Source organism: Callorhinus ursinus, unplaced genomic scaffold (genome assembly GCF_003265705.2).
Source record: "Callorhinus ursinus isolate GAN/ISIS: 27379988/994484 unplaced genomic scaffold, GSC_fseal_2.0 scaffold140, whole genome shotgun sequence".
Lineage (NCBI taxonomy): Eukaryota > Metazoa > Chordata > Mammalia > Carnivora > Otariidae > Callorhinus > Callorhinus ursinus.
Genome location: NW_027397202.1, coordinates 303,702 through 321,582, shown reverse-complemented (window position 1 = coordinate 321,582; position 17,881 = coordinate 303,702). Strand labels below are relative to the sequence as shown.

Sequence of the window (17,881 nt, the reverse complement as noted above, 5' to 3'; positions counted from 1 at the left end):
GAATCCTGGGCTGTGACCTGGGAGAGGCAGTTCTCAGAGGGAAACTGGAAACCCCAGCTGAAGGGTTGGGAGACACAGGGTCCTCCAGCCCCACATCCACCCCAGCCCCAGCCCCATTCCTTCCAGCCCCGTGCAGCCCCCAACCCAGCCATACCTACAGACTTGGTCCGTGGAATCCCCTTCCGCAGGGAGCCGGGCAGCTTCTCTGGGCCTGGGAGGCCCTGGCGCTCAAACAAAGACTGTGGGAGTTGGGGGGTTATACGGAGGTTCTGGGACACTGGGGCTCCCAGTTCTCCATCCAGCCCCAGCCATCCTCCTAAGCCTGAGATCAAACACCCCATGCACTAATTCCAATGGTGCTGGCACTGATAGGGCCTGACCCAGGATTCAGACCCAAGCCCTGAGGTCTCCAGGTAGCAGGGGCACAGCCAGTGGGGGCCTGGGCATAGAGTACTGGATAGGGTTGATATGGATGAGGCTTGGGGAGTAGCCCAGAAGATGCCACGTGAGAGGAATGGCAGGGGGACAGAGACTAAGTTGTACCCTCCACAGGGCTGGGGTGCTCTAGGTGGTCCTGGGTGTGACTATGCAGGAGGTACTGAAACCCACAGCCAGAGGAGTGAACACTCAGCATTATGTTCAGCTGTGGCCATTCTGGGGGCTAAGATTTCCCCACGTGTGAGAGGAGAAGCCATGGGGTCCTTCACCACCACCCCTGGAGAGTAGGGCTCAAATGATGGACTTCCACCCCAGAAAAATGCACACACACCCAGCAGGGGACATGGAACTCTGACCCCCCATGCTCCCCCTGCCTCCCCACTCCCCGTGCCCCCCAGCTGTTGGGATGACTTACACTGATCTCAGCAGGGGTGATCCTCCGACTTGTGGGCCGCTGTTTGACCGTGGCGGCTCTTGAGTCAGCATCTGCGATGTCTGGCCTCAGTGTAGGCTCCGCGGCGGCTGCCAGGATCTCATCCAGTTTCTCTGCACAGCCAAGGGAGGCACCATCTCAGCCACCTGGACCCTAACCTGCTCCATCCCTGTGCAGTCCCACTGCTGAGTCCTCCCCGCAAGGCTGGTCCACCTGGTACTGCTAATGGAGCCACTGGACCCCACCCACCCCATGTCTCTTCCTCCAGACCCGAGACTGGGGAGACTGGAAGCCAAGCAACATGCATCCCATCTGAGTCCTATGGCCTCTCTGTCCTCGGGGGCTGGTCCAGGTCACCCGCTGGAGCCCCACTCCAGGAAAAGCCTGACTGACCATTAGGGAGAGGACCAGGGGAGGAACAGCACTGTTTGGAGCCCAGAGTCTTCCTGAATTTGTCTCCCTCTTCTCCTCAGCACCTGGCATTTCTCATCTGTCTGTGGCCCTGCTGTTCTGGGGGCCACAGCCCAAGGACAAACCCTGGTGTACAGCAGGTGCCCATAAAAGATGCAAGTAAGTCAAGAATGAGTGAACAGGGGATCCTTCTGAAAACAGAACTCACGGTCCCAGGTCAGGGAACTAAAAAAAAAAAAAAATTGGCCCTAATGCAGACTAGGAGGCCAAAGAACCTTCACCCCAGAAAAGCAGCTCCACCCTGGGTGGGAGGCGCTGAGAAAAGAGGAAGATATTGGGAGGGCTGGTGCTGAAGGGGCTTCCACCAGCCCCACAGGAAGAAGGTAAGGAAGAAGGGCTGACAGACAACAGGACCCAAGAAGGGGGGCCTCAGGCAGTGTTCAAATCCATCATAAAGAAAAGCTGTTTGCTTGTTTTTATTAAAGCTGTTTAATGTTTTTAAAGGTGGTGTTTTTGCTTATCAACATGACTTGGAAATCTTGTTAAACACGTGTGTCTGAGAACGAGCAGCTCTGCCTGGATGACTGGGGTGGTGCCCTCAGGCCCAGCATGTGGAGTGCAGTAGGGGTCGGGGCCAGCTCCTGTACCCACAGTAGCCCCACCTCACCCCCCTCATCACCCAGGCTCTGAGTGCCCAAGCTCTTAGAGGCTCTGCCAAGCCGAGAGAACCATGCATGTGGTCATGCTTGGCCTCTCATAAATGCCCCGTCAGAGGACACGGTCAGCCCCACCACCTCCCACCAGCACCTCCTGTCTCTGCCTCCACAACCCACTCAGCAATCGCCATGGGGAAAGAAGTCAGCTCCTCCCAGCTGGCTGGCATCCAACCCAGACCAGACCCACACCGCACACCAACTCTGTCCTGACTTAACCGCTCTGTGCCTCAGTTTCCTTATCTGACAAAGCAAGCATAAAAACAGCAGCTGCTTCAGTGTCTGTTGTAAGAATTGACATGGACATAAGAAGTGCTACAGTTCTGCGCTGCTCAGGGTTAGCACTGAAGACACACTGCACCTCATCTCCCCAAAGAGCCTGTGGGCTCCCAGAATGTCCTGAGTGTCTAGCCTGGGCCCTGAATAATACAGGAGTTCAACAAAGGTTACAACTCATCAGCAGAACCTGCTCCATCTACAGATTAGCTCACAGGTCCTGTGCCTGGCTCCCAGCACCACTGGGAGAGCTCCTTAGAGAGGTCGTCTTCTTTGTTTTTGTAATGAAGCAAATAATTTCCCTTTGGAAGCTGAAACCACCATCACCACCCTTTGTTCAGTTCTTGGTGACTTCCAGTTAGAAGAGCTTCCCATGACCCTTCTCTCATCCCTCAAAATCATACAAAGAAGATGCTGATACTGCCCTCATTTTACCCAAGAAGAAACTGAAGCTCTGAGAGAGAAAGCGCTCCAGATCATAGATCCGATAAGTAAAAGATCAGACTTAACAACCATGTTATCCAGAAACCACAGACATAAAGACATGAGCAGAGAAGAAACATTTCCATGGGGGCATGCGCTCACCTGAGCTGTGGATTTTAGAAGCTGCATCTCTAGGTCCAGAAGAACTCAATCCCAGAAACCAAAGCACTGTGTACATGAAGTTAGCAAAGCAAATGTTGTTGGACATGGGGTGGGGGGTGCTGGGACCAGGCAAGAATTACTTCCAAAAGGGAAAGAAGAATTCTGCAAACTACAAGCTGGTGAGGTTGACAACAATCCCCACCATTATTAGAAAATACATTCTTAAATAAATTATTTTAGATACTTAAAAAAGAAAATGAAGCCCATTAGGAACCAGATCTGGGACACTGGGAACTACACACTCCCCTCAGCCTCACATACACCAGTTCTCAAGATTCCATATGCGGTGGGGACACAGCTCGGGGTGCAGCTGCTTAAACAACCAGAACCCAAGCAGGAATGAGGCGCCACAGGGGCAATGAACTGTCCATCACTTCCCCTACAACTGGAAGTGCACAGGTCACTACATAGCACCCTGGGAGCCCTGCTAATGAGCTAAGCAACAGAACCAAAATATTCCAGAAACAGCTTGTGTGTCTGCCTCATAGGGTGAAGAAAAGTGTCCCTAGAGGACACCTAGTTTTAATCCCTGAAAAGACAGTGGGGAAAGCACCTCACCTGGGACTGGGGCAAGGAGCAATGGGAAAACTGAGGGTAAGACTGCAGGCCATGCTGGAGAGCCTAGGCCCAGACAGATGGGGCCAGCATGTCCCTGGCATAGGGAAGGCCCTGTGGATCCCACAGTGAGGGATGGGTGGGCCCCAGGCACACAGACAAAAGAGTGAACACACCTGCCTGGGGCCACAAAGCCACCTCAGGCTTCCATCTGGCTCTGACTCCTATTTAGCCAAAAAAGAGTCCCCTGTCCACTCGAGAGATGGAGGAAGCTGGTGGAGGCCAGGCCCTGAGATCTCACCAGATGCTAGACCTCAGACTCTGTCCCCACATGGAGGCTGCATTGCTTACAGCAAGGCTGGACACACAGAACACACAGAAAGGAGCCTCACAGGATACAGATGAGGCCTGAAGAAAGGAGCAGCGGGTGGTGAAGTCAACAGCCTGGGCTATGTTGGGCAGAGGAGCTCCAAGCTCCCTCCCCAGTGCTGTGGGGCCCAGACCCCTGCTCCAAAGGGATGGTCATCAGCACTGGGCTTGACCCTACAACAGGTCAGCACAGAAATGGGACCCACACACCAGGCACAAGGAGCCCCCAGAAAACAGGCAAAAAGGAGCAACATGGGCCGGAGCTGAGCAACCAGTGCTCCTGCCCCCACTGGCCCAGTCACCATGCTCCCTGAGGAGACCCACAGCTGAACCCTCTGAACCCTTCCCCTACCTAGTTCCAGGACATGGCACATGCTATGGCCTCCACTGGGAGGCCCTCCCAGCTCTGCCTCATCAGGCTGCCTCAGTGGCCCTCACACCCACCCCACCCCTACTCACCTGAGTCCCCAAAGCCCATGGCTGTGCCTCACTATCACACCCCCACATAGCCACACCCCTGGGAACTCCCCATCCGTCCTTCCCCAGCTCCCTCTACTGTGCCCACACCAGATTCCCAGGGAGAAGGCCAACAGGAAGGTACAGCCCAGGCTTCTAGACCACCCTGACTTAAAATGGAACCTCCTCACACATCAGCATTTCCCTAGACAGAGATCAGGTAAAGCTGGGGGCCTGGGGACCCAGCAGATGACTCACCCCCTTTCCTTCTCCGAATGGAGGCTTGCAATCAAGAAACAGAGCAAAGGGGGTAAGAGGCAGGCTTCATCCCTCGGCATCTGGGCCCCCTTCCCACTCCCATTTCCCCATCTTTCCCACTTCCCACCCCCCCCCAACAATCAGGACCTCCCAGATCCCCTACAACCCCTGGCCTACACCTCCCTATCAGACCCTGAGTGGCAAATGTGCCCAAATGCCAAGTTGATACATGGCTTGAAACTCAAGGTGGAAACAACCACAAGCAGACACAAGTGTTCATGTGCATGCATATCCAAGCACGTGCACACACACACACACACACACACACACACACACACAAACATACACACATGCATAAATGCGCTCATGCACACAGACATGCACACACATCTGGAGATGTCCACACACAACTAAACCATACTTGGTTCAATCAACTCTTTGTTCAAAAAAAAGACAACCCCCCCCCAAAAAAAAACCAAGTTCAGAGGCTACTAATAGCTTCAGTGGTCACCCTTGAGTATTCTGTGCACTGTTTCCAACGAAGGGCAGGTCAGTGTGTTTCCCAGACCACGGCCAATCAGGGACCACACTGGCATGGCACCTGCCCTGACATTCTCATCACAAAAGAAAAGGGACCCAAAAGTTCCAGACTTTTCATGGGAAACCAGATGAACAGGAGGGGCTCAGGCCCACCAAGGCCCCTCCCTGGCCTGAGTCTCCACTGATGTCTGAAGCCCCAGCACGTTATTGGTTCAAGCGGATGAACACGTGGTGACCACAAAGAGCCCCCCCATGCTGAAGGGCACTGGGAGTGTCCCACCCTTCCTCCTCCTGCCACCTGACTCAGGATGAGGGCTCCTATCCCAACCTGTTCCTCTCAATCCCATTTCTGTCAGCCACCTCAGGCCTTCATTTTGTGGGCATCGCCTCTGTTCACACCATCCCCCAACAGGACGCTCTTTACCTTGTCTCTCTCCTGCAGGACCTGGCTTCTCCCTGAGTAGCAAGCAACCATCTGGGCATGAGCCCCAACCCTTGCCACCTGCTTTTTCTGTGGTCTCACACTTGCCTTTCTTTCCATATGTTCAGATCATCTTCTCAATAGACTACAGCATCCTAACAGGCTCTAGCCCTTCTCAACAGTGTGACAGAGAACTGGCATGTTCTGCTGTCAGTAAACCCACAGGTCTAATTTCTGTCTTATAACAGCACAAATGCTGGATAGTGGGATGATCCCTTAGGACCTGGGGAAACCCTGATGCTGGCCTGGCTCCCTCAACCCTAGAGAAAGTCAGCCAGTGGTCTGGCTTCCCAGGACAGCAATCCTCTGGAGGCGGTAGTGGCTATTCTCTCTCTGAATGGAGCTACATAAAGAGTCTGGGTCCAGCCTCAACAAAAGCTATGATCCCTCCTCACTCAGCAGTATGGATGGAGGCTCTGTGCTAAGCTGTCCCTCTGTCCTCCCCCAGACTCTGTTCAGGTAAAAACTGGTGGAAACAATGCTGACCTAATGCAGCAAGAGTGAGCCCCTCAAGAAGACAAGGGTGTGCAGAACAACCCAGTCACACAAGCAGCAGGAGCACCCCAGACCAGTGCAGCGAAGAAGGAGGCTCTTCTACTCACTGGTTTCTTCAGAGAGAAGCATCACAGGAAGAAGGCAATTCTGTTTCCACAGGTCTCTGTCCCCTGGTCCCTGGATGCCCACGCACCTCTTTGTGCAGAACTAGGAGGGTCCCTTCTGAACATGTAGCTGAACATGGCTCTGTGACAGCCTCTGGAAGGAACTCCTGGGACCCACCCACCAGAGCCTTGGTCTGGTGTCTAGCCAGACCCAGCTGCCTACTGGTACTGGTTTATCGACCAGTCTGGATTCTCCATCAGTATGGCGGATCAGCTGCCCATGGTTAGTCTTGGACCCTTGTGACCCTGGGGCCAGAAGTCTGCTGATTTCTCTGCCTCACCCTTCAATGAGCAGGTTTAGCTAGGTATAGAATTCTAGGTGGAAAAGCATTGTGATTCAAGACTTTTAAATTATGTTTCCATTGTCTTCTAGCATCTACTACTGCTGATGAGAAGTCTGCTGTCCACTGTTCCTTTCTAAATCATCCAGCTTCTTTGGTAGTTAAGATTTTACTTTTGTCTATGGTGTCATGAAGTTTTAGTATGACAGGTCTAGATGTAGATTTGTTTTTATTTTCTTGCTTAGAATTCATACTTCTTCAAAATGGAATTTCATGTCCTTGTTCAATTTCAGAAAATTCTTAGCCATTTACTCTTCATATATTGCCTCTTCCACAATCAGTTCATTCTTTCCCTCTGGAACTCTCATTAGATGGGGATTTTCTCACTTGTCCTTCATCATCTCTTATCTGCTCTTCGATAGTTTGCATCTCCCTATCTTTCTGTGCTGCATTTTGGGTAATTTCCTCAGAATTATCTTCTAATTCACTATTTCTTTCTTCAACTGAATCTAGTGTACTGTTTATCCCAATCATGGATTTTTTAATCTCAGTGACTATAATTTTTGTTTCAGTAACAGTTCTTTAGGGATCCTTTTAAAATCTCCTTATTCTTTTTTTTGGGGGGGGGGAGTACTGTCCTTTATCAGCTGTCATAAAGGGCTGTCCTTTATGAGTTCTGTTAACTTCCTTAAACTTTGTATTTAAACACCTCATTTTGTGTCTTTCTTATTCTTCTATGATTTCCAGGGTTTTTTTTTTTTTTTATGCTGACGCCAGTCCCTGGGCTTGGTTCTAGTTTTCCCACTTCTCATGGGTCCACAGCCACATCTCTTGGCTTTGTGGAAGTATCAGAGCCCCAACCCCTGCCCTTAGGGTCTATATAGTGTCCCAAGCCCCCTTGGACTATGGAAGCATCATCAGCTTCCTCTCACTTTCTCAACTGATTCCTCTCTTTATTCTTGAGACCTGGGAAATTCCTCTTCCTTTGTTTTGAGTTGGCTATCTATTTTTGACTTTTACTTTTTCAGAATATTTATGGGCAAGAAAAGTATGGACTATGTCAATCTGGTCTATCTTGGTGGCTGTCCTCCTCCTCCTACACTGCAGTCAAGAGCACCTGCTTGGAAGGGGGGTGGCTCAACCTGTGGCCAGGACGAGGTCAAGGATCACTGTATTAGTAAGGTCAGCAATAATTTTGGGGGACAGGTAAGTGTTTTTCTATGGCTGGGGAAGAACAAAGCCTGAAGCCAGGGCTGAGGCTCAGTCTAGAACCAGGACCAGGCCCTTCCTGTGGCCAGGACTAGGTCAGAACTCAGCCTAGGACCAGAGTCAGCATTCCTTCCATGGCTAGAGCCATCGTAAAGTCTGGGACTAGAACTGGGTTTGAATTACAGGAAGACAGAGCATGTTAGCAGGCATGTCTATCAGGACATGCCCAATGTCAACTGCCACATATGTCAGGACACGGTCATGTATATCTGGACATGCCTATGATGAGGCTATTAATGGTCACATATATCAAGACATGCCCACAATGAGGCTATTGGGGGTCACCCTGGGATCATGCCCACATCATGCCCCATCAAAGCCCTGACACACTCTTATTTGCCTCTTGTAGCTCACGAGGGCCTATCCCATCATCATGCTAGCGATGTTCACACAGCCCTGTCAGGTCAGCAGCTCACTGTAACCCCTGCTTAACTGGTGAGTGAACAGGTGCTAAGGAGGCAAAAACAAGCATAAAGATCACACAGCTAGCGCCAGCAAAGCCAGGGAAGAGCCCAGGTCCCCCGACTCCTGCCCTGTCCTCACTTGGATGAAATGAAGGAGTAAAGTCCAACTGGAGGTGTGCAGACCCAGAGCAGCAGGTGCACGTGCACACAAACACACTGGACGGCCAGGTCCTGCTCCCTGACCATCAGTCCTGGTTGGCTAACTGTCCATCTCTAGCCTTCATGCCATCCATGTGTCATCCCCCTCCGCACCAGTTCAGCACCCACCCATTTACCTTTGACCTTCCTACCACACCTTCATATGTTTGTCTGTCTGTCCTTCCCCCGCCACGTCTCTGCCTGGCTTTGGCCCCAGCTCACACCACCTGGCTTCCCACCTGGGCTGTCTGCCCACTGTCCACCCCTGCTGCTCACCAAGTTCCTCAAGTTCGGCCGTCATGGACTTGGAGCGCAGGGTCAGCGTGGTGCTGGGGGCCCTCTTGGGGGGCGGCGGGGCTGCAAAGAAGAGGGAGGCCTTGGACCTCCTGTCCAGCAGCAGACAGCGCGGCGTGGCCAGGTGCAGGTGCCACTTGCGCTCTACCGCCTGGATCTCCTCGTACTCCCGGGAGGATGCGTCGCACTGCGCCAGGATCTTGTTCAGGCTGCGGCTGGATGCAAACTTCTTCATGGCGCTGGGAGCGCAGGGGGGTGCTGAGGGCCCCGCGGGGCCAGGGTAGTTGGGGCCTCAGGAGGGAGGTGGTCAAGGGCCCCAGTGGGGGTCACGGTGCTGGCCAGCTCCTGCCTGAGTGCCCACCCTGTCGTCCGAGGGCTGAGCAGGGGGGCCCCAGAGCCATGAGGTGGGGGCTGGGAGGGGTCTCCCGGCAGGCTGGGCTCCTGCTCCTCAGGGGCTCCCCCCAGGCCCTGGGAGCCACTGCCCCTCGGGGGACCAGGGTGTGGTCGGCCAAGCCAGGACCTGGGCTGGGCTGGCCCAAGCTGGCAGAGCCTCCCGGGCCCGGGCTGTGCGGCGACGTCGCGGGGAGAAGACGCTTTTCCTCTTCCCTCAGGTGCCGCCTCCCCCTTCCCTCCGACAATAAGCCGCGGCAGCGTCAACCTCACAGTTGCTATGGCAACCCCGGCCTCCAGGCAGCTGCCGGCAGTGTAGGGAAGGAGGGCTCTTCCACGCCAGGGGCTGGGGGGGGGGATGCCGGGAAGGGGGGGGTGGGGATCTGAGGAGGGGCAACCTGGGGTCAGGGGTCAGAGGCTGGGGGCCAGGGTGGGCAGCCTAACATCAGGGACTGGGAAGGCACCCAGGCCATGAATGTGGACACTTCACCTACGTTTAGGCATCTGACGTCAACAGTCTAGGGTCAGGGGGTGGGGAGAGGAATGGGGGCCTGGGGTCAAAGGTCTAAGGTCAGGAGTCAGAGGGCAATGTCTGAGCACAGAGGTCTGAAGCCTGGCTCCTCACCTCTGCGCCGAGCCCCATCTTCTTCCGGCTTCCTTGTCACAGACACAACCTTCATGACGAGACGGTTCCCGCCCTGGCGGATCAGAGCTACCACCTGCTTGTGCCCGACCTTCACCACGTTCACCCCGTTCACCTGGGACAGACAGGTGGGTGGTGGAGACGTTCCAAGTGTGTCCTCCTTAGGACTTAGAGGTCAGCACCCCACCTGCTGCACAGGTAAGGACAAGCCTCACCTCGATGAGGAAGTCTCCTGTGCGCAGCCCGGCCCTCCAGGCCACACCCTCCACATCCACCGACTCAAGATACTGGAGCGCAGGGAAGGCTGGTGTGGGTGTAAACTCCTCGATGGGGGTCTCTGCTGCGGGGGGCGGGGCGGGCAGTTAGGAAGGTGCTTCACCAGCACAGTCCAGGTGGAAGAAGCTGCCACACAGCAACCTCCCACAAGTGGTTCAACACGCTGAACCAAGCACAATTGAGGCCGGGGGGTCTGGGGTTGCCCAGGGTAGAAATCCTCCCTCAGCCCCACCAGAGAGAACTCCCATTCCATTAGACACACTCCAGCAGAGATCTTGGAAATCATCAGGGCGAAGAGACGACTGCCTTATACTGAGACGTTTCAAGCCAAGAATATAGTCAGAGCAGAGGGGCAAGGCAGGGTGGGGCCAGAAAAAGAGAGTGTCAGGGGCGAGGTAGGGGAAGAGGGGCCAAACTAGCAGGGAGAGAGGGAGTGGGGGAGGCAGGGGCAAAGGACGGGGCAGGGGTGAGGGATAGTGGCGAAGCTGCAGGGGTGAGGCAGGGTGAGGGGTGAGACAGGAAGGAAAGCAGCGAGGAGGAGCAGAGACAAGAAACACCTGAGCAGGGTGCAGCCCCTGCCAGCCTGACACCCCAGCCCCACACACACTCATGGTGCCCCCTACCCTTCATTACCTTTGGCTCCCCGGAGCACAAAACCAAAGCCCTCATGGTCCCGTTTCTGCAGGACAGCCACCTTGTCGTCAATGACATAATCACTGGTGGAGGAAAGCAGGGAGGGGTTAGGAGAGCCCTGCCAGAGAGCACAGCTGGCCAGGCCGACCCCATGTGTGCCCCAAACAGGACCCCACAGGCACAGCCCACCCCAGGAAGTCGCCCTTGGACTGACACAGGAAGGCAGAAGACAGAGGTGGGCTGGTTATCACCTCCCCTCCTCTGCCCTCTTCATCCCCAGGCCTCCTCAACCAGCTCTCGTCCTCCCTCCATACCTGACGTCCCATCCGCATGCACGCCGACCCTTGCCCACCTGCCCCCCACCTGTACCTGTGTGAAGTGAGACTGTCATAGGAGCCCACTGTGTAGTGGCGGAAAAGGCGCTTCGTCCGGTCCTCCCGGGTTTCTGAGGGGAGTTTCAGGAGCTGATGGAGGGCCACATCCTCCAACTGACCTGAACTGCCCCTCAACCATGCTGGTCTCCAGCCTCTGCCCACACACACACGCGTGCGCGCGCGTGCGCGCGCACACACGCACACACACACACACACACACACACGCGTGCGCGCGCACACACGGAAGTGGGGGGCCCAGAGTTCCTAAAGTAAGAAGGCTGAGGGGACCATGTTGGAAATCCTGGCCTCTGGGGGTCAGGGTCCATAATGGGGAGGAGCTTCAGCTCATCTCTCTCCTGAGTGGCTGCACACAGCAGACGGGGCAAGTCCAGGGCCATCTTCAGAAAGAGTCAGCGAGCCCCAAAGCTAAGAGCAAAGAAGGTGTGTACGTGTGCAGGGATACGTGTGTGACTTGGAGTCACGTGTAAGTGTTGTGTTCATATAGGCGTGTCGTGCCGTAGGCTGTACACGCTGTCATGAAGTGTCACTGGGTCCTCACTGAAACTCTCACAAGAGCCCATGGACACTCAACTTCCCAGGTTCCCTTCCTCCAGAGCCTGCCTCTGAGTGGGCAGGAGGTCCAGGTGTGGGGCTGGGTCCCCTTCCCTGATGTCACTGCATCCCACAGAGCCTTGTCCCCATTTGTAATCTTGATCCCAAAGTCTCTCACAGCTGTTGCAGGGCTAGCCAGCTGTCCACCCGATGCCCCACCCATGGCCTTACTGATTTCCTGCAAGCCTGCAGGTTCCAGTCCACACCTGCAGCCACAAGCCCCGCCCCACGCTCCAGGCTTTCTTCTCCAGCTATCTGTAAGTAAGACTCTCCTGCACCTCAACCCCCACTCCCGCCCCTCCTGGCTTCATCTCTCCAGGACCCTGGAAGGACCCCAAGACAGCTCTACCACACTTCACATTTCATCCACAGCTCCGCTCTCATTCCCTATCATTCTAGCATTTCTCAAGATTAATTCATTCATTCAACAAGCACTTAGAGAGCGCCTGCTATGTACCAAGCACTGTTTGTCTTAGGCTCTGAGAATACAGCAAAGAACAGAACAAAACCTCTACCCTGTGAAGTTTACCATCTAGTTGAAGAGAGAGAGAACAGAAAGACAGGAAACAGGTATATGCATATCATGTCAAATGCTGGCAAACGTTAGGAGAGAAGTAAGCAGGATAGGGGTACAGAGAAAGTTTGCAGTCTTAGGGTGGTCACGTGAAGGCTCATCAGGAAGGGACAGTTGGGGAGAGGCACAGAGCATTAGGGAGCAGTCTGAGGACTCTCTGGGTGAAGGGCTTCCTGGCAGCAGGGGCACACAGGGCAAAGCCCACTAGCAGGATTGGCTTGGGATGTTCAAGGGACAGCAAGCAGCCCATGCAGCGGGAGCAGAGGGAGTGAGAGAGCGGAATGAGATCACAGAGGGGACCTATGATTGATCGTGAGCTCCTCCTAGGTAAGGACCACATCTCATGTATTTCTATGATCCCAGCACATAGTACAGTGCCTGGCACATAACAGACCCTCTAAATGCTAACTGGAAGGATAGACGGGTGGACAACTGGCTGAGTAGATGGGTGGACGGATGGACAGACAGATCTATTTTTCTACCTAGATCAAAGGTAAATAGATACAGGGCGCCTGGGTGGCTCAGTTGGTTAGGCAACTGCCTTTGGCTCGGGTCATGATCCTGGAGTTCCAGGATCGAGTCCCGCATCGGGCTCCCTGCTCAGCAGGGAGTCTGCTTCTACCTCTGACCCTCCCCCCTCTCATGTGCGCGCTCTCTCTCTCATCCTCTCTCTCAAATAAAGAAAATCTTTAAAAAAACAAAAAGGTAAATAGATACAGAAGTGGATGGAGGAAAAGAGAACAGGCTGGGAGGGTACGGATCAAAGGGTAGCAGATGGGTAAAGGAATGGATAGGTGGGCTGCGTGGGTTGACAGAGAGCGGATAGCTGGATTGGTAGATTGATGAATGTATCGATCAACAGATGGACAGAAGGCTGGGGGGCTGGATAGATGGAAAGAGGGGTTGGCTGGGTGGGTAGATAGAAGAGTAGATGAACGGCAGGAAAGGTGAGTAAGTCAAGGGATACATGGACACAAGACTAGATGGAGCAGTGGCTGGATGGAAAAAAGAAAGAATCCCTATTAATATCAGAAGACACAGGCGTCAGGAAAAGTATTGGTCCCGCTTTTAGGATCCTGCCACTAATGTGATTCTCACTAAGTCAACAGACCCCTTTCAGCCTCTCCTTGTAGAAGAGGGAAATTCTCCTGTAATTTATCACCCCGACCCTCCCAGTAGCTCATTTGCTCCCTTCCCTTCGCACACACGGCCTGTCGTGCACCTGCACCCACCACCCTGCCATTCCCAAGACCAGAGCAGGCCAGGGCTCATCATTGCTGGGGGAGGGGGAGGGCATCAGACCCCTTCTTGCCTCTGTCACCCCTTCTCCCTACTGACCCAACTTCTAAATGTTCATAGCGCCTGCCTGCGGAAGGACCCCCTCAAACTCCACAGTTCGTTAGCCTCCAGTTTTTAGATTTTGTCAAATTATATTACATAACACAAATTCATTTTCCAGTTTTATTAATCAGACACATAGAATCCAGCTGCAGTGAGAACATATAGCATGACCCCCAAGTACTGGAAAGACAGGGAAGAGGAAAGGGGAGGAGTTTCCAGGCGTCCTACAGACCCCCCTGCCCACACAGGACTTCCCCTCACTCTCAGCCTGCAACTGCCCTTTACCCCTTCGGCCCCAGACAGGCAACTGAGGGGGACACTCTCTGACGACCCTGGGCATCAGCCTGGCCCATATGTCCCGGCACAGTGTCCCTTTTTTGGCCTCTAAGTCCCTCTCTGCACTACTCCAGTCTCAGAAACAGATCTTTCTTTGGATCTGGGCCTGCTGGAAGCGGGTTCCCACGCCTGGGCTGCCCTCTGGCCTCTGGCAGAACTCAGCCCCTGGGTCCCAGATCAGAGACTATACACCCAGAGCAGCTGGTGGCTGGGTCTTCAGCTGAGGACAGAGATTACTCCTACCCTTGCCTCTCTCCATCCGCCCACCCATGAAAGGGTTCCATCTACACAGCTACCTTCTGAGACTCTTTCAGGTGACAAACCCCAGAGCCACCCTGGTCTAGCAGCCCTGCAATTGCCCTGAGGCCTATAGCTCCTTCTCCAAGTTACTCCTTGCACTCTCCCATCTCCGGAGCTCCAGGCTACCCCAGCCCTCTCCACCTCCTCGCTCTGCCCTGCCTGGGCCTTTGCCCCAACCCTAAACGACCTGCACCATCAAGACGGCATGCCCCAGTCTCCTGCAGCACCACCACAAAGAGGCAAAGTTCCTCCACCTTGTCCCACGGCCACCCGACCGGCCTCATGCTCCCCACCCCAGCCCCGCCACTCCTCAGTGCACACACGAGCTTCACTCACCCAGAGCCCCTGAAGTGTGCTGGCTACAGCACAGACCCTGCAGCTCACTGCCACACCACACACAGGACTCTGCCTTCCTAGAGATGAACTAGCAACTGCCCGCACCTCCCAGACCTGCCGGGACGAGTCAGAGAAGTCTCCTCCGTGAAAGTGCTGAAAACTGTGCCAGACATCCTGACACAGCTCGGAGCACGCTAGATGCCAGCACGTGTAATCTAGAACAGCAGGCCATGTTCCAGCACACAGGCTCTGCCCCTGTCCCCACCAGCTGAACACCGAGTGGACTCCCAGCCGTCCTACGAGGCTGCTCTCCGACTCCTCCAGGCCAGCCCCGGGGGGCTCCCCTGTGCCCCCGCCCATTATAGGAACCCACCGACATATCTGCTCTTGCTGCTGGGCACACCCACTCCTTTCTAGGCAGAGAGCCGGCCTCTGTGACCCCGCTCCTAACACAGGGCCCAGCACACATCAAGATTTGCTGTTCTCAAATCCCAGCTTCCAACTCAGCTTCTGGATCCACACAGTTCTCAAACCAGAGACTTCATTGCCCTCCCAAGGGGGAGCACGGGATCCAGTCCCTACTCAACAAGTCCAGAGGCCCCTTCTTCCCCACCCTCCTCCATGACGTTGGTACCAGGACCCAAACCTCTGAAATCATTCCCCACCTAGACACACTGCCCCACCTACCCTCCAGAGGCAGAAAACAGGGGGTCGGTGTCCCTTCCCTGCTCCCAGCCACCAGGAGAGCCATCAGGGCAAGACAGGGAATGGTTGAGTAAAGGAGGAAAGGCACCTGCTCAGGAGCAGGTCAGCAGCTGCACTCCTGCTTGCCTGGGCCTCAGCCATGCTCCACATAGGGCAGAGGTCTAGGCCACATAGAGGTTGGCTCCCCTTGGGAAACCCTCAACCCAGGGTAATGGAGCACAGCAACCCTGGGCCCAAGCCCTCCATGTGCACCCTTGGTCTAGACGCACTGCTGGTAACTACCACTGGTCACCACTCAGGAGGGGGTTCCCTTGTGACACCTGTTCTCCAAGGCAGAAATAACACTCATGGGCTGGGGCCTCCTAGGACCCCTGAGTACTCTTTGTAAGGTTATACCCCAGACACACAGCCAGCCCTGGCCTGCAAGCCACAAAAGGGGCAGCCCCTGCTTACTACTGGCAGGACTGCCTCAGATCCCCCCCAGAGGGGTCCTATCTGGAGGCCCAGCCAGTCAGCAAGGTCTGACTAAAGCTGCTCCCCAGCCTTAGAAACTGAAACCTTCGCCCTCACATCCTCCCTCCAAGCTAAGGATGCAGCCATACCCCACTAGCTGCCCTCAGACCATCCTGGCCCCAAGGCACCCACAACAGCCCCTCTGGGCCCAACTGGCCTCATTTCCTCTTGGCTGGTCCAGGCCTCCCTGCACTGCCCACCTGGACAATCTGTCCACTTTGGAAAGACGCCTCTTTTCTCATACTGACCTCTTTACTTGTCTGCCAGCCACACAGGAATTTCACACTCCAAACACCCAGGATTACTGTGAGGACTACGTGGCAGGGGGGAGGGGTGTGGATTGTGGTCACTGGGAGTCACGTGTGGGATCACAGAGAGATACACAATCATACTGTGTGTCCTATGAGCAGGCTGCATGTGTCTCTGTGGCTGTGGAACACCCACATGTGCTCACAACTACGTACAGGGTGCGTGCACGCTGTGTCTGTCATGTACACAAGTTTGTGTTCACTTTGAACGTGTGTTTGAGTTTAGTCTTTTCTCTGTGAATATCCATGGATTTAGCTCCAAGCAAGACCAAAGGGGAGCAAGAAGGGGCAGTGCCCCTCGGGAGCTGCTCAGGGGATGTGGGGTCACTCACCATGCCGTGTGTCATACTGTCTCATCTGCACCTCCTCCACGCAGTCAGCCGGGAACCAGCCCGTGCGGCCTTTCACGGTCCCCTCCCAGAAACCGCCCTCCCCAATGCTGAGCACTGGAGGGACAGAAGCCAGACAGCTGTCAGGGTGCAGCAGGACACCCAGGGGCCCACCCCACCCACCACCTCAGGCTCAGGTTCTGCCCACCACCCGCCTCCTTCACCCTTCCGCTCCTTCTCTCCCCTTCCCTTCCTTCATCCTCCTGGCTTTTTCCCTAGGAAGATTTTGGGATCCACACAGCAGACAGAAATGAACAGATGGACACAGCACAGGATAGGCATGTGGAGGACAGAAAGACACACAGATGGACACACTCGAGGGGGGACAACAGGCAGAGGCAGGGGCCACAAGCCTGCTCCTGCCCTCCCAGTTGACCCCTCTTCTCCCACCTCTTGTTGCCCACCCCAGGGGTCACTGCCAAAAGCTCAGGGTCACTGTGCCGTGGCAAGAGGTTAGGCCACATGATGGACCAAAGGAAGGCCAACCTCACAGCTGTCTCCTTCTCAGGCTCCCATGGCCGTAGGGCACCCATGAGGATAGGACCCCAAAAATGACAGAGGCCCCCATAATGAGAGGAGCTTGTCATGGCACAGGATACCCCCAGAACACAGAAAGCGTCAGTGATAAAAACCTTCATAAAACACAAACACCCACATAATTGTCACAGATATCCCCCACAATGGGACAGGGTCCCCACATATCACAAGGATTTCCAATGAAAAAGTCTCAGAAGTGACACAGGAATCCCATAATTGGAGGAAGGTCCCTGATGGGATAGGGTCCTTCACATACACAGCACCCCAATGACACCAACCTCCATCATGACACAAAAACACCCCCATGACGAGAGGCACCTCTACGGTGACAACAGGGAACCCACAGTAGCAGAGGATTGAGAGGGACCCATATGACAGGACCCCCGTAAAGACAGACACCCCTCCCTGACACAGAGCCCTTCACGGTGACACAAGGAATCCCCAGTGGCAGATGCATCCCATAATGACCACAGCGGCTCAGAGTTCCAGAGATACCCCCAATGACAGAGACCCCGAAAACGGCATCAGCCCTTCCACGATCGCGGAGGACCTCAATCGTGCACCCGGGAGTGGTGCCCCCACGCGCGCCCCACGACCCCGCCCCCCGCGCCCCCCTCACCCTTCACGGCCTCGCCGCGGTGCAGCGGGATCTCGCCCTCGCCCTGCGGGCTGTGCGCCTTCACGGCGATGAACTTGCGGCCGGGGACGGCGCTGTAAAGTTTCCGCTTCGGGCCCCGGGGCGGCGGCGCGGGGGGCGCAGGGGGCGCCGGACCGGGGCCGGGCGCGGGGCCCGGGCCGCCGGGGCCGCCGGGCCCGCTCGGGCTGTAGACGAACACGTAGGTGACGGACGCGATGCCGGGGGGCAGCGGGCACGCGAAGCCGGCGCCCGGGGCCTCCATGGCGCGCGGCCCGGCCCCGCCGCCGGCCTCACCGC

General features: G+C 55.4%; 1 protein-coding gene across 2 annotated transcripts in view; it reads right to left on the bottom strand.

Moving 5' to 3' along the window:
• The window catches only part of SHANK3 (SH3 and multiple ankyrin repeat domains 3), a 51,302-nt gene that overhangs the window by 18,070 nt on the left and 15,351 nt on the right, over positions 1–17,881 (bottom strand). Inside the window, exons 12-21 of one of the 2 annotated variants that reach the window (XM_073890334.1) lie at positions 17,567–17,769; positions 16,354–16,467; positions 10,992–11,067; positions 10,623–10,705; positions 9,929–10,053; positions 9,696–9,828; positions 8,663–8,743; positions 4,555–4,578; positions 854–984; positions 155–239 (exon numbers count right to left, since the gene is read on the bottom strand). In XM_073890334.1, the coding sequence (XP_073746435.1) occupies positions 155–239; positions 854–984; positions 4,555–4,578; positions 8,663–8,743; positions 9,696–9,828; positions 9,929–10,053; positions 10,623–10,705; positions 10,992–11,067; positions 16,354–16,467; positions 17,567–17,769 (1,055 nt within the window). The remainder of the gene's footprint in view (positions 1–154; positions 240–853; positions 985–4,554; positions 4,579–8,662; positions 8,744–9,695; positions 9,829–9,928; positions 10,054–10,622; positions 10,706–10,991; positions 11,068–16,353; positions 16,468–17,566; positions 17,770–17,881) is intronic. The other variant, XM_025858673.2, reaches the window with a different exon arrangement.